General features: G+C 42.2%; 1 protein-coding gene across 1 annotated transcript; it reads right to left on the bottom strand.

Annotated features, from left to right (window-relative positions):
* Window positions 1-2,175: 2,175 nt before the first annotated feature.
* ANKS4B (ankyrin repeat and sterile alpha motif domain containing 4B) lies at window positions 2,176-11,983 on the bottom strand. Its single transcript, XM_016222672.2, has 2 exons — window positions 11,820-11,983; window positions 2,176-3,262 (listed from the first exon to the last, which is right to left on the bottom strand). Exons 1-2 carry the CDS (start codon window positions 11,981-11,983, stop codon window positions 2,176-2,178), a joined length of 1,251 nt encoding a protein of 416 aa, XP_016078158.2.
* Between the last annotated feature and the right edge of the window lie 2,730 nt (window positions 11,984-14,713).

The raw sequence follows: 14,713 nt of genomic DNA, 5'->3' as shown, positions 1-14,713 counted from the left end.
AGCCCATCCTGGCCTCACAGAGGTTTAGTTATTCACTGTGGTTACATGTGTGCTCCCTCCTTTTTAACCCAGCAATTTGATGGAATTCTTATATGAGGTTTTAAAATCCGTGTGTCTTCCAACTAGAAACAATCAACTCAATGGGGCAGTTAGAACTAAATCCTACAGGCTGGTTCCGGCAGCACGGCCACGGGCCTGCCTTCCCCTGTTCTCTCAGACCACCTTTGCACGTCCCGCCGCTGTGTTCTGTCCTGCGAGTGCACTGTGGGCTCCAGCTGCCTCTGCTAGAGAGCACCACTGGGCTTCTCTGTTACCCTTACCTCTGGCAATCGCGTGCAAAGCACTCTTGGGACGCACCCTTTTGGTTAGCAGCCCGTCCCTAGTGGCCTCTACTCCTATAGCCTAGCAGCAGGTGTCTGTCGGGCCATCCCGGGGAGTGCATGGGGAGAGGGTCCTGGCACCTGCAATACTCAGGTCCTCATAGAGGCAGGCTCAGACACGGCAAACTTTTTTGAGTGCCTTCTATGTGGCAACTGCTTCTGTGCACATGAAAGAAAGCAAATGCAACGTCAGTTTATTCCAGACCAACAAAATGCAATATTTGTAAACATAATCTCCGCTTAGTGCAGTGTATCTGTGCGAAGACTGACAACCTCTCTGAATCCACTCATTGTGGGAAAATGAGCCGATTGTCCGTCAGACTTGAGACCTGTATCCTCGCTACACTTTTACCCTCGTGGTGCCTCCTGATAACCCACACAGATGTGCATCAGGAAGCATGCTGAAGGAATCATTGTTTTTATTTTATACACATAATTGATGGTAAATTTCACTTGATGTAAGTCTGGCTATAAAAACCCAATGAAGCTTAGCTATTCAGTAGGGTTTTGATTCGAATTTGAGATTGCCACTCAAAAAATGTCAGCAGCGATGTTGCCAACTTACATCATAGAACCTACATGAATTCCAACGTGCAGCAATGGTAATAGACAACAGTAAATAAAAAGATAAGCACATTATGAGCATGAAAATGTAAAATTTACTCTTATAATAAAATTTTTCCTACAAAGAACCTAGATTTTTTTCCCCCTTTTAAGTTTCAGGGGGTATTTACCTTTAGAAAAATCATCAAATAAGCCAGACTTTTCCTCCCTTGTAATTTTCTTTCCCTTTCCCCCACCCTCCTGCTTAGGTACTATATTGTTAGTCTGTTAGGGCTGCCATAACAAAATACCACAGACTGGGTGGCTTAAACAACAGAAATTTATTTTGTCACAGCTCTGAAGGCTGGAAGTCCAAGATCAGGTGTCGGCAGGTCCGGTTTCTCCTGAGGCCTCTCTGGGTTGCAGACGGCTGTCCCCTTGCTGTGCCTTCACATGGCTTTTCCTCCGTGCGTGTGCATCCCTGGCATCTTTTTCCTTATAAGTACATCAGCATATTGGATTAGGGCCTCGCCCTTAATGACCACATTTAACTTCAATCATCTCTAATAAAGGTCCTATCTCCAAATACAGTCACATTGGGGGGAAGGGATTCGTCATATGAACTTAGGGGAAACACTATTCAGTCCATAGCAGATACCCTATATTCTATTTCTCTCTTCGCTCTCCCGACCTGACACTCTGTCGTTGTTCTTAAGCAGAAATATTGAAGATCCATTTCCTTTACTTGCAAACATGTAGACATCTGTTAAAGGTTTAGACACATTTCAGTTGGATATCAAATCTCACACCAATGAAGGAGCTTTGATATCCACCTATAAAGTCTAGAGCTCAGGACAGAACTGGGGTTAGAATCCCCAGGCCATGAGAACCAGAAAGTAGAAAGCAGTGTGATGAGGGATTATAATCTTAAATCCAGAGTTGGAAAAGTAAAGAGAGTTTTTTCTCTTCTCTGCCATCCATTTAACCCTTTCCATATTAAAAAAATATATTAAAAATATAACTGAAGAGAAATGCCATTTTTTATTCCCAGGTCTCCTTGAGCTTCTCACTGGTGGTTTGTTTGTATAGGTTCAGAGAATTTCTCAGGGTAGAGCTTGGGCCTCTCTCTTAGGTGGGCATCGCCCAAACCTCAGACACCATCCCCTGTGGAGGCATTCAGGAGAGAGCGGGCGTTGCCTGGAGTGCTTCCCGTGGGCCACAGCCCCACGCGCCCTGCCGACCCGGCACACCATCACAGGCTGGTGTCGACCAGTTGTCCAGGCTGTTGGAGCACGTGCTTCCTTCTGCTTATGGCACTGAGAACTTTCTTCCTGGGACCCAGCTGCATTTGTATGCTCTGGAGGTCCTCATCGGAGCAAAGCAACAGAGCATCTAAATCAATCTGCTCTCTCATGAAAAAGGGAAGGAGTTTTTCCAGGTGGTGGGACTGCAAGAATACTTCCAGGGGGGTAGCGTCAACCACGTCTTCCTCCCACTCCACTACATCTTTATCCCAAGGCAAATCGTCTTCCAAGCTGCTTTCATCTCCCTCTTCATCGGCCTCAGCTTCATCGGCCTGTGCTGTTCCTTGTCTCTGAAGCAATTCACTGGGCACTTTAAACCCCAGCTCCCTCTTGCTGTCTGAGATGTCTTCGGGGCTCAATATTTTGTTCCTTCTAAACACAATATTTCCTAGACCTGGACGGCTGAGGATGGATTCGTGCTGTGCACAGCTGTCCTCTGCTGAGAGCTGGAGCTTCTCCTTGAAGTCCCCCGAGACAGTGTCTTCTTCCTCCTCTCTGAAAACTTCCATTACATTCCTCTGCCCATTCCTGTATTCCTTCCCAGCCTGCTCTGCTGTGTCTTTATTCTTCTTGAACTTTGTCTTGAAGGTGCCTTTAATGCCCTTAGACAGGGACCCAAATGTGCTGGAAGCAGAAGCACTTGAAAGGGATGCCTTAGAAAAAGTGCTCTTGGAGGAGGAAAGGGTCCCCGACTCCTCCTTTCTATAGGTGCGTGCCATCTTGTTTTGGTGCTTCTCCTGGAGCCTCTCGCACTCTTTGATCTGCCGCCTGGCATTCTTCTGAGCCTGCTCCTTCAGCCTCGTCACCTTCTTGGGGTTCATGATGTTCTGCGCAGTGGCTGCCTTATCCAGGAGACCAACGCACTCATTCTGCTCCCTGCTGGCGGCAGCATCCAGTGGAGACTGAAAGTCATTGTCCAAGGCAAAGATGTTGGCGCCAAAGTTGATCAGGAATGAGACGCAGTGGGCGTGACCGTTGGAGGCTGCGTGATGTAGAGGAGTGTTTCCCCAGATGTCACATCTATCAGGGTCCCCTCTGGAAGAGAAAATATCAAAAATACATGCTTAATTTTTCCCCCCCTGTACATAAGGTCCAAAAAATTAAAAAAGAGCAACATGCATGTTAATTCTGCCTTGGCATTGTTAGAAGATAACTTCTGAAAGTCTAGATATGTCACATCCAGACATCGCATGGCCAGAAACAGAAAAAGCCCATTTCTACCCTGGGTCTTATTTCCAAAACACTCCCTCAAAAAGCAACTTTCATGTCTCATTGACCAGAATTGGGTCATATGCCTAATGAGAGGGAAATAGAGCTACAATGTTTAACTCAGATTAATTAGAATTTCTCCCTAAAGAAAGGGATAGGATTACCCAATGGTGTGCTAGTAAATGTTGCACAACTATCTCACCCAGGAAAACAAATCAAAGCCCTGATTTAGAATGCGTGCCAATTTATGTGGTGTAAATACAACCACCATGGCAAATTTCAAGCTACTTATGTGGCATTACTGGACATGGGATTTGGAGGAGATGCAGTAGCACACCATTATATATTATCCCCACCACATCGATAAAATAGACAGACATAATCCTAAGAGCATAGACAATGGTGAAATAATTAGGAAATAATGAGCTTTAAGTATTTTTAAATATAATTCATTAAATTATAGCATTATATAATTTCATTTTTAATAATGGCTGTATTTGACTCTCAGACTTCCCAGAAATTTAGCAGTCATCTCTCATGAGCTGGTAAGAGCTGTTTCCAGCACACCACGGCTACCCTCCCCCGAGTCACGCACAGAAAAGTAAATACCTGAACCAAACTGGGTCCCTCCCTATCAGCAAGAAAAAAGAGAGGACCGGATGTTGGGTAGGTAGCAAACAGTATCTGCTGCACCCATTATTCATTGGAAGGGTAGAACATCTCCACCGATTCCTCCACTTACATCCATGGAATTAGTGTCAAAGATGTGAAGAGTCCTGCAGTGGTTTAAAGGGAATTGGGAGCACTGGTAGATGGTATTCAGGCCAGAGACCCATTGCTGGCACAGGAATAAGGCCATGGAAGGTGCTCAGTAAAGACTGGTGAGGTCAATGAATGCCTACTGGAATCCTGCCCAGGTTACAGCCCACTCCCACCCCCACCCCCAGGGTTTGAGTTACAAGCAGGCGCAAATGGAAAGTAAGGCAACAGCTTATTGTTGCCCATGGCTTTGGCCCCAGGCCCCTGCTGAGAATCCTGATAATACGGGTCCTAGAGGACCCCAGCCCAGGCTTCCTGAATGAGAATCGGCATCCCCAGGTTTCCAGGCGCACCGCAGGACTGAGAAGAGCTGTACTAGTCCATGCGGCCAACCGGCGCCCAGCAGTTTGATGACTCAGGTGCATCGCTCCTCCGTGGGAACCCCTGGCCTCCTCATGCCTTTCAGTTACAAGGCATCTACACCTCGCTGCCCCTCCAGCAACCAACCCAGCCTTCGTCTTAGAGAAGGAAGGTGAGGGTCATCATCGGAGGAGTGAAATCAGGCTGCGAGCGGTTGACGGGCCTGCCCAGGGGGACACAGGCAGCCCACTTGGCTCCGGCCGGCCTCCCAGCCTAATGGTCTCCATGGGCACACACCCCAGCTCTTCTGCGCGACCGGTCATGAGGCTTCACGCTTAATGTCCTAGGACTCAGTATCTTCGTCTGCAAATTGAGAGTAATGTTACCTACTCACAGGGCTGTTACATGAATAAGTTAAAATACATAAATCATTAGAGAAGTGCTTGGTACATAGTGAACGTTCATAAACATTACCTATCACTTTTCTTGTCTCAAAACTCATAATCCATAATTTCATACAGTTCTTCCTCACCCGTCAGTAAGTTCCTGCAGCAGTGCAATAGCTCTTGTGGTTTTCCACACATATAGTCTCACTAATTAGTCAAATATTTATGCCGTCTCCTGAATTAGTTAATATGCCTCAGACGGCAAAGCCTTTGTCTTTCTTTCAGTGTCTTTTTTTTTTTTTTTTTCAATCCTCACCCAAGGATATGCTTTTATTGATTTTATTTTATTTTTTTAAATTTAATTGTTTTCGTCACCATTTATCCCCTCTACGCCCACCTCCACCTACCCCTCCCTCCACAGTCACCACACTGTTGTTCATGTCCGTGAGTTCTCTTTGTTGTTGTTTTTGCTCAACCCCTCCACACCCCCCAAGATTCCCACACCAGAGCTGTCTGCCGGCTCTCTGTCTGTGAGTCTGTCTCTGTTTTTTTGGGTCGTTCAGTTTGTGCATTAGATTCCACATATGAGTGAGATCATGTGACATTTGTCTTTCTGTGACTGGGTTATTTCCCTCAGTATAATGTTCTCCAGGTGCGTCCATGCTGCTGCAAAGGGTAAGATTTTCTTCCTTTTTACAGCAGAATAGGATTGAGAGAGAGAGAGAGGGAGAGAGAGAAACATCAATGTGAGAGAGAAACATCGGCCTGTTGCTTCCCCTTTGGGCCCTGACCTGGGATCGAACCCGCAACCTCGGTCTGTGCTCTGACTGGGAATTGAACCCATGACCTTTCGGTGTGTGAAGTGACGCTCCAACCAGCTGAGCCACCCGGCCAGGGCCTGTGTGTTTTTTGTCCTTTCTGTCACCTATATCTCTGGGCAGAAGCCTCAAACCCAACCTGAAAAACAGAGCAGGCGATGTAAGTAGCTGAACGGGGCCAGGTTTATCTTTTCAACTGAGTCACAGTTCAGCGCGAGTTCCTTCTAGAAAGAAGAGCTGTCTGTCTCTCGGCTGTGGCTAGATGCTATTTCGAAGAACAGCAGACACAGTATTGCCAGAACTTCCATTTTTCAAACAAAGCCAGAAATCCAAGATTTTATGTGAAACTTTTTGACTTTTAAATGTTGGCTCAAATTTAAAAGGAAAATACAGTAAAGTCCAAGTAAAATATATTTGTGGGCTAGAGCCAGCCCGTAAGCTGGCAGCTGGCAACCTCCTCCTGAGCAGAGAACAGCGTGAGCAGATGCGCATGTGGGTGACATTCCATGGCATATTTGGAGAACCAAGAGTTTACTTCAAAGTGACCAGAGTGCATGGAGATGTACAAAGAGGAAGGAAAGAAAATATTAAATAACACAGTTGGTTGGGCGGCCACCTTCAAAAGAGCTCTGGCCAGTCATCCTGATTTAATTGTCTTGGGTCAAAGTAAACCTTTCATTCGTAACACAGGTATTGACTTTAACCAAATACCATATTCAAAAGACAAAAGAGGGATTGTAAAACATTCAAGACATTACTATAAACATAACCAAAAACATACTGATTAAATTTGCCTGAAATTATTCTTGGATTGGTTCAATTAAAAAAGAAATTATTGAGATGAGTGAACTGCAGTGGGGATGTTACAGGATATTAAGAAGCGTGGGTTAAGTCTACACGCGTCGAGCCATAGAGTAGTGGAATTTTCCATCTCAAGGGATCTTAAATGTTCCTTTCAAGATGAGGAATAGCATGATGAAACACTGAGGTGACCCTAAAGATGGGTCATCTTTTATGAAAATTTTGAATGCAAAATTCCAGATTTACAGATGAAGCCATCAGAAAAACGACTCATGACCCCCAGTGCATTCCAGTTACTTCCAGTTGAAGAAATTCTACTTATAAACAACTTTCCAAATGGATGTGCAACTTAGATAAAAATACTTCTCTTGACAGGTTTCATGGGGTCTTCAAAACTCAGCCTTTGTTTTTCAGTCCTGGGGGCCTGTTATATTTCTTGAAAGAACCATTACACATACCTGTCCAGGTATACACAAACTGGTCCACCTCACTGATCAGAGTCCAGTATTGATGTTATGCAGTTTCCTGGGGGTAAATTGAATTTAATGTTGTTTTTTTACCTATCACCCCCTTTTTTTCCAAAAGAGAAACTCACTGAAAAGATTTTTAAATAACCATATTTTCCCCTTGTGTTTCGGTAGATCAGTACATTGGGATAATACTCTTTAAAGCTGGATTGCTCTTATTGTCACTAAATAGGCAATTTGCTTATATTAAATTACTGTGAGCATCTGTTCCATATCAATTCCTCCTTTTGAAGTTGAGTTGATTTTTTTGTGTGAATTTCTTTCTCAGAAAAAAAAAATCATTCTTTCAAAAATGTTTTTCCACATAAGAAGGAATATTTAGACTCATTAATAATCAAAGAAAAGCAAATGAAAACAATACACTACCATTTATTTGCCTATCGGATAGGCAAAGACTAAAAAAGAATTGTAATATGAGTTTGGGCAGAAGTGTGGGACATGGACATTGCTGGAGGAAACATAAAGGGGTTCAAATTTCCGGGCACAAGCTGTGCCAAAAGCATTTAAAACGTGGCATCTTCTTGAATCAACAATTCTGCCTTTGGGAATTTATCCTAAGGAAATACCAGACCCTGTGTAAAGATGAACGATCAAGGATGTTTGTCCAACTTATTTACAACAAGGACTGGATTTAAATGAAACGTCATGAACAAGCAACTGATTAAATAAATTATGATGAAACCATAAAACAGAATGCCATGTAGCCATTAAAAATAAGCAGGATCTCTAATTTGTAAGTACAAATGGTCCTTGATATATTGCCAAATAATTGGAAGCAGGTTTTAGGAGAGTTTGTGTAATATGATTGCCCTTTTAATGGGATAAGTATACCCGTGTGAGCACGTGCTCAACGGGAGAAGTCTGGAAGGACATACGTTCAAATGTTGATGACTGACAATTGATTTTATTAAATGTATCTTTCCAATGTGATATGAAATGTTACAGTAAGTAGTTTTCCTTTAAAAATCAGAGAGGAAGGAAACGTTTCCATTTTAGAAAATGAAACAAAACTAAAAAAATTCATGAATACCCTTTTTTAAAACAAAATGAAATCTTGTGTAATTGAGGCCATTTTTCCAGGGTAGGGTAACACATGTAATTACTGCTTTCCATCATTAAATTTAAAAAAGAAAGAAAAAGTTTTTTAGCAAAGCCAGAGTTGGGATATTAACGGTTACCACATGGTCCAAGGTCTCAATCGGGTAGTGACAGAAAAACACTGAGATCACCAGACTGGAATAGAGCTCAATGACTGATTAACTTCTAAATTCAATTTGTAATTGGCTTCCCTTTTTAGCCCCCTTCAATCTAATTGGCAATTTGATCTCACAGGTTACTGAAGATTGGCTAGGGTCAAAATGGGAGGTGACTTATGAAGAACCTCAGAGAACATGTTTTTTCAGCCCAAAATCTGGGCTGTCCTGGAATGGATCAGAAGACAAGAGCTGAGAAGGAAGGGCTGGAAAAGTAGGGTTAGAAGAACTTGTTTGCCCATAGTCCGTGTTTAATAAATATAATTTAATGGACTGGATTTTGAGATTACACTGAAAGGGATTACCATGTCAAATAAGCCGGAAATGGGTGAACTATACAGCAAATTGTGTTGGGATAAATGATTAACCACTTGGGGAAGGTATAGTGAGATCAAAACCTCAAACCTTAAATCAAAATAAATAATATACGAATTTAGTATTTAACATAAATACTTAATAAAACAAATGAAACTTAAAAACTGCTAAAAAATATATCAGTCAGTCTTTAGGCAGGACCTCAAATTGGAATTATATCATACAATTGAAAGGCTTAAGTATGAAATATACACTTAAAAATAGATACTTAAATATATTTATATTTTCATTTATATCTAAAATATCTGATGTGCCCGGCTGGAGTGGCTCAGTGGCTTGAGCATTGATCTATGATCCAGAAGACAGCGGTTCGATTCCCGGTCAGGGCACATGCCCAGGTTGCGGGCTTGATCCCCAGCAGGGGGCAGCTGATCAATGACTCTCTCATCATTGATGTTTCTCTCTCTCTCCCTCTCCCTTCCTCTCTGTAAAATTAATAAAGACATATGTTTTAAAATAAAATATCTGATATAAAAATATGAATTATGAATTGTGAAGATATTTGTAACATAATGACAAAAGACTGGTGTTATAACTTTAAAAGGCATTTTTTTATGAATCAATAAGAAATGTTGAAGACCCCAGTAGAAAAGTGGGACAAGGCCTGTGTGGCTCAGCAGTTAGTTAGAGCGTCAGCCTTTGCACTGAAGGGTCTCAGGTTCAATTCCCAGCCAAGGTCATGCACCTGGACTGCAGGTTCCCTCCCTGCCCCTGGTCAGGGCACGTGTGGGAGGAAACCAGTCAATGTGTCTCTCTCACATCAATGTTTCTCTCTCTTTCTCTCCCTCCCCCCCTTCCTTTCACTGTCTCTGAAAAGCAATAGAAAAAATAAAGATAAAAAAAGTGGGGCAAGATTATAAATACACAGTCCACAAAAGTAGAAATATGGTGGCCACTTAACATAAAAAGAATTTTCAACTTCATTAGTAACCAAAGAAAAGAGCATTAAAGCAACAGTGATATATCATTTTGATATATTGACAAAAATATATGATATTGACAAAAATATATGATATTGACAAAAATCTGTACTTCTTTCTGAAGAATAATTTGTCAGTACACACAAAAGAGTATTTAAATTGTACACATGCCAATTGATCCACAAATCTCACTTTGGAGAATTTATCCTCAAGAAAATGAGAGCAAAGATTTATGTACAAAGATACTTGTCACAGTGTTTAAATAATGAGAAACAAATTATTTACCCAAAAAAGAAACTAAGAAATATATTTATGGACTAAAATAACAAGTCCCTGAAAATTAAATTATGGAAGAATATCTATTCACACAGAAAATTTTCACTATGTATTGAGGGTTAAAAATATGATGCTGCCAAAAATGTCTACTTAGATATCATTTTGTGTGTGTATATAAATATATACATATTTATACAATGTCTATACATATATATACATATATATTTATGTACACTATATATATTATATATAACACAACTGTTACTAGCATGACACTATATGACATTTTTCCTTTATAATTTGTTTGCATATATATGGTTTATTTTCTGGGTTCAGCTTAAGTTACATTTGTCATAAAGACCAATAGAACAGTGAGTGTAAGGTACAGTTTCAGGCATACAAAGGAGAGAGAGGAGATGAAAAGGGAGAGGGAGGGAGAGAGAGAGGGAGGAAGGGAGGGAGGGAGAGAGGGAGGCTGCGGGAGAACTCCTAGGCGTTGCCACTGAAACCGGGCCTCAGAGGGAGCGAGGCCTTTGGTGGGCTGGGAGGTGACCGGCATGGTCCTGGAGCAGCCCTGGGCCACTGGAAGCAGACGGGGACGTCTGGGGGGAGAGGAGAGGAGAGGGGAGGAGAGGGAGCCACCCTGCGCTGTAACCGGGCTGGGGTGAGGGAGCGGGGCAGGGTGGGGCCTGGGAAAGGAAAGGACCAGCAGACCGGTGGAGAAAGCTCTGGGAGGCCTCCTCGCTCAGCTCTCCACCCAGAATCCCTGTGCACCCCCTTTGGTTCTTCTCACTTTCCCTCCAGTGCCCCCCTTCAATAAAGGGTCCGACACCCATAAGATGTTGAAGCCAGAGCCTGGGGTCTTGCTTCTCCCGTGCGGCCTTGCCTCCTACCACTTGGCCTGTCCCACCCGAGCCATGCCCAGCCTTCCTCAGCCTCTTCACCCCGAGGACGCCCGGTGCTCTCCCCTGGGCACCCTTCCTCCCTCCTTCACCTGGCCAGCTCCTCTCACCCTTTAAACCGCAGCTTCAATGCTCCAGGAAAGCCTCCTCTCACCCCCCAGAGATGCTCTGTCCCCCCATCACCATGAGGACAGGGATTGTGTCTCTCTTGTTGACTGCAGCATCCCCAGCAGCTACCAAAGTGGATGACAAATAGCAGATATGTATAAATAAATACGTAATGAATTGAAGTAAATTCACTGGGCTCCTTGGTTTACATTTTTCTTTTTTCACGTCTCCTGGGTTATAGTTGCCAGCGCTGCCCCTCTGTTAACAAGCAGGAGGAAGGAGCTAGCTAGCTCCTGAGATAGAATTTGTCAGGGGGGTGGAAGTGGGGGGTGGATGTATCTGACTGCCAGAGAGGTAATGCAGGAAGGACAGACTGAAGGTCTCTTACACAGCTTATAAAGTCAGCAACTGCGTCTAAGAATCGTGGACTGGCACCAGGATTAAGTGTTAATAAAAGACTATGGGATTTTAATGGCGTAGATTAAAAAAATAAAATAACATCATCTGTTCCAATCAGGGTTGACATCTTAAAACCATGTAGAACAGTGATCTCTTTTTTAAAGGGGCAACCATTTGAATTTTAGGGACAATATTTTTTAAGGCACAGAATTAAAATATCCTCCCCGTGAGGGTGATAACCCGCCTTAGAGTTCAGGGCCCCTCCCCTGTGTGCAGCTCACAAAGGGTGAGCCAGCCCCATGGTGCCAGTTTTCAGCGAGCAAAGAGAGCGTCTCTAGGCGGTTTTTCCCCTTTCTCTAAAAAGGAATATTTTAATCTAGTTATTTAGACAGTCTAGAGAGAGGGCAAAGTATTTTCATGGACTTCCCTGCCTCTCACTGCTGGTTTGCCAAATCCTACCGTAAACAGTGTCCGGTCAAAGCTTTCGGGTTGAACTTACCCTCTGCTGCAGATGATCTCTAGGGCTTCCAAGTTCCCGTGGTAGGCGGCCAGCAGTGTGGGAGTCATGCCATCCTCATCAGAAAGGTTCAGATCTCTCTTGGTGGCCTCTTTCAGGAGTTCCAGGTAGCTGTCACTAGCAGCTTGGTGGTAGCGAGTGGACATTTTTTCTGCTCACCAATGCTTGGCCAGATACCATCTCCAGGCAGGGCAGGTGCCAGCCTTCCTACAAAGCTGGTTAATTAGTGACGAAAAAGAGTGTCACCCAGGGCAAAGCTCATCCCAGCCTCCCTCCTTGGAAGGCAGCCAGAAGAATTTATGGCCCTGAACTTGGACCTTTCCTTTCCGGAACGGCCATGACACTGAATATTGAGACTGCTGTGTTCCTCTTGAGTGTTTGGGGGACACATTTAAGTTTTTAATTTCCATTAACAAGTCTTGAATATAGTATTGGTTATCTAGGCTTAGGATGTTTAAAATAATTTCCAAAAAAATTAGAACTAGTCTTGTTCCTTGGGGAAGTGTATTTTTAAAGGTGTTTTATTGAGGTTGAATTTACATACTATGAAACTCGCTCATTTTAAATATACAATTCAATGATCATTAGTAAATGTACAGAGTTGTGTAATCATTACCATAATCCAATTTTAGAGCATATCCACCACCCCCAAAATATCCCTCAGGCTAGCTTGTAGTCCATCCCCATTCCTGTTCCCAACTCAGGAAACCACTAGTCGGCTTTGTGTCTCTACAGTCTTGCTTTCCATGGGAATTTCCTATAAATGGAATCATACAAAATATAGTCTTTTTTTAAAAACATGTATTGAACTATATTTTTACTTTTTAAAATAGGTGTTTATTGATATTTAGATAGAGGAGAAGCGAGAGGGAAAGAGAAATAGAAACTTCAACATCGATCGGCTGCCACCTGCATGCCCCCTGCTTGGGATCGAGCCCACAACCCAGACATGTGCCTGGACCAGGAATCGAACTGGTGACCTCCTGGTGCATGGGTTGACGCTCAACCACTGAGCCACACCTTCTGGGCTGAACTATATTTTTAGATTTTTAAAATACATTCATTCTTTTTTATCCCTTCCAATTTTATTTTGTATTGGTTTCAGTTGTACAGCTAGTGCTTACACAATCATATACTTTATATAGTGTTCCCCTCAATATTTCCAGTACCCCACTTGGCGCTATGCATAGTTATCACAGTATTATTGACTATTTTCCCTATGGTTTACTTACATCCCCACAACTATTTTGCAACTACCAATTTGAACTTCTTAATCCCTTCACCTCTTTCACCCAGTTCCCCCAATGCCCCTCCCTGCTGTCAACAACCAGTTCACACTGTCCATGAGTCTGTCGCAATTTTGTCACTTTATTTTCTTCTTTAGATTCCACATATAAATGAAATCTTATGATATTTGCCTTTCTCTGACTGACTTGTTTTACTGAGCGTAATAACCTGTAGGTCCATCCATACTGTTGCAAATGGTAAGATTTCATTCTTTTTTATGGCTGAGTAATATATATGTGTATATATATATGTAATTAGATATAGATATAGATATAGCCACTTGTTATCCACTCATCTGTTGATGGTCATTTGGGTTGCTTCCATATTAGTGTTTTAGTGTTTTGGATTTCTTTGGACAAATCCCCAGGAGTGGAATTGCAGGGTCATAAGGCAGCTCCATTTTTAATTTTTTGAGGACCCTCCATACTGTTTTCCAGAGAAGCTGCACCCGTCTGCATTCCCACCAGCAGGGCAGGAGGGTTCCCTTTTCTCCACACCCTCACCAGCACTTGTCATTTGTGGATTTATTCATGACAGCCATTCTGACGGCTGTGAGGTGATTTTAATTTGCATTTTGGTTTTAATCTTATCACGGTTTTAATTTACATTTCTCTCTCTGACGTTGAGCCTCTTTTCATATGACTATTGACCATCTGTATGTCCTCTTTGGAGAAGTGTTTGTTCTGGTTCCCTGCCCATTTTTTATTGGATTATTTGGGTTGTCTTGGTGTTGAGTTGTAAGAGTTCTTTATATATTTTGCATATTAACCATTTATCAGATGTATCACTGGTAAATATGCTCTCCCGTTTAGTAGGCTGTCTTTTCATTTTGTTGATGGTTTTCTTTGCTGTGCAAAAACATTTTAGCTTGCTGTAGTACCATTCAAATATTTTATCATTTGTTTCCTTTGCCTGAGAAGATATATCAGAAAAAATATTGCTACAAGAAATTTCTGAGATATTGCCTATGTTTTCTTTTAGGACTTTTATGGTTTTGAGTTTTACATTTCTGTCTTTAATTCACTTTTAGTTTATTCTTAAATATGGTGTGAAAAGGTGATCTAGTTTTATTTTTTGCATGTATCTGTCCAGCATTCCCAACACCACTTATTGAATGGATTGTCTTTACCCCAGTCTACATTCTTGCTTCCTTTGTGAAATATTAATTGACCATATTGGTGTGGGTTTATTTCTAGGCCCTCTAGTCTGTTCCATTGATCTATATGTCTGATTTTATGCCAGTACCATACTGTTTTGATTACTATGTCCTTGTTGTATAGTTTGATATCAGGTAGCCTGAAACTTCCGACTTTGTTCTTTCTCAATATTGCTGAGGCTATTCAGGCTTTTTTGTGGTTCCAAATCATTTCGGGGTTATTTGTTCTAATTCTGTGAAATACACCATTGGTGTTTTGACAGGAATTGCGTTGACTCTATAGATTGCTTTGGGTTGTATGAACAAATTAATGATGTTAATTCTTCCTATCCATGAGCATAGTATATGCTTCCACTTATTTGTATCTCCTTCCATTTCTTTCAGTGCCATATAATTTTTTGAGCACAGGTCTTTTACATCCTTGGTTAAATTT

The sequence above is a fragment of the Miniopterus natalensis genome, chromosome 3 (assembly GCF_054644295.1).
Source record: "Miniopterus natalensis isolate mMinNat1 chromosome 3, mMinNat1.hap1, whole genome shotgun sequence".
In the NCBI taxonomy this organism is placed as follows: domain Eukaryota; kingdom Metazoa; phylum Chordata; class Mammalia; order Chiroptera; family Miniopteridae; genus Miniopterus; species Miniopterus natalensis.
Note: the sequence above shows the minus strand (reverse complement) of the source record. Positions and strands in the feature narration are given on the sequence as shown.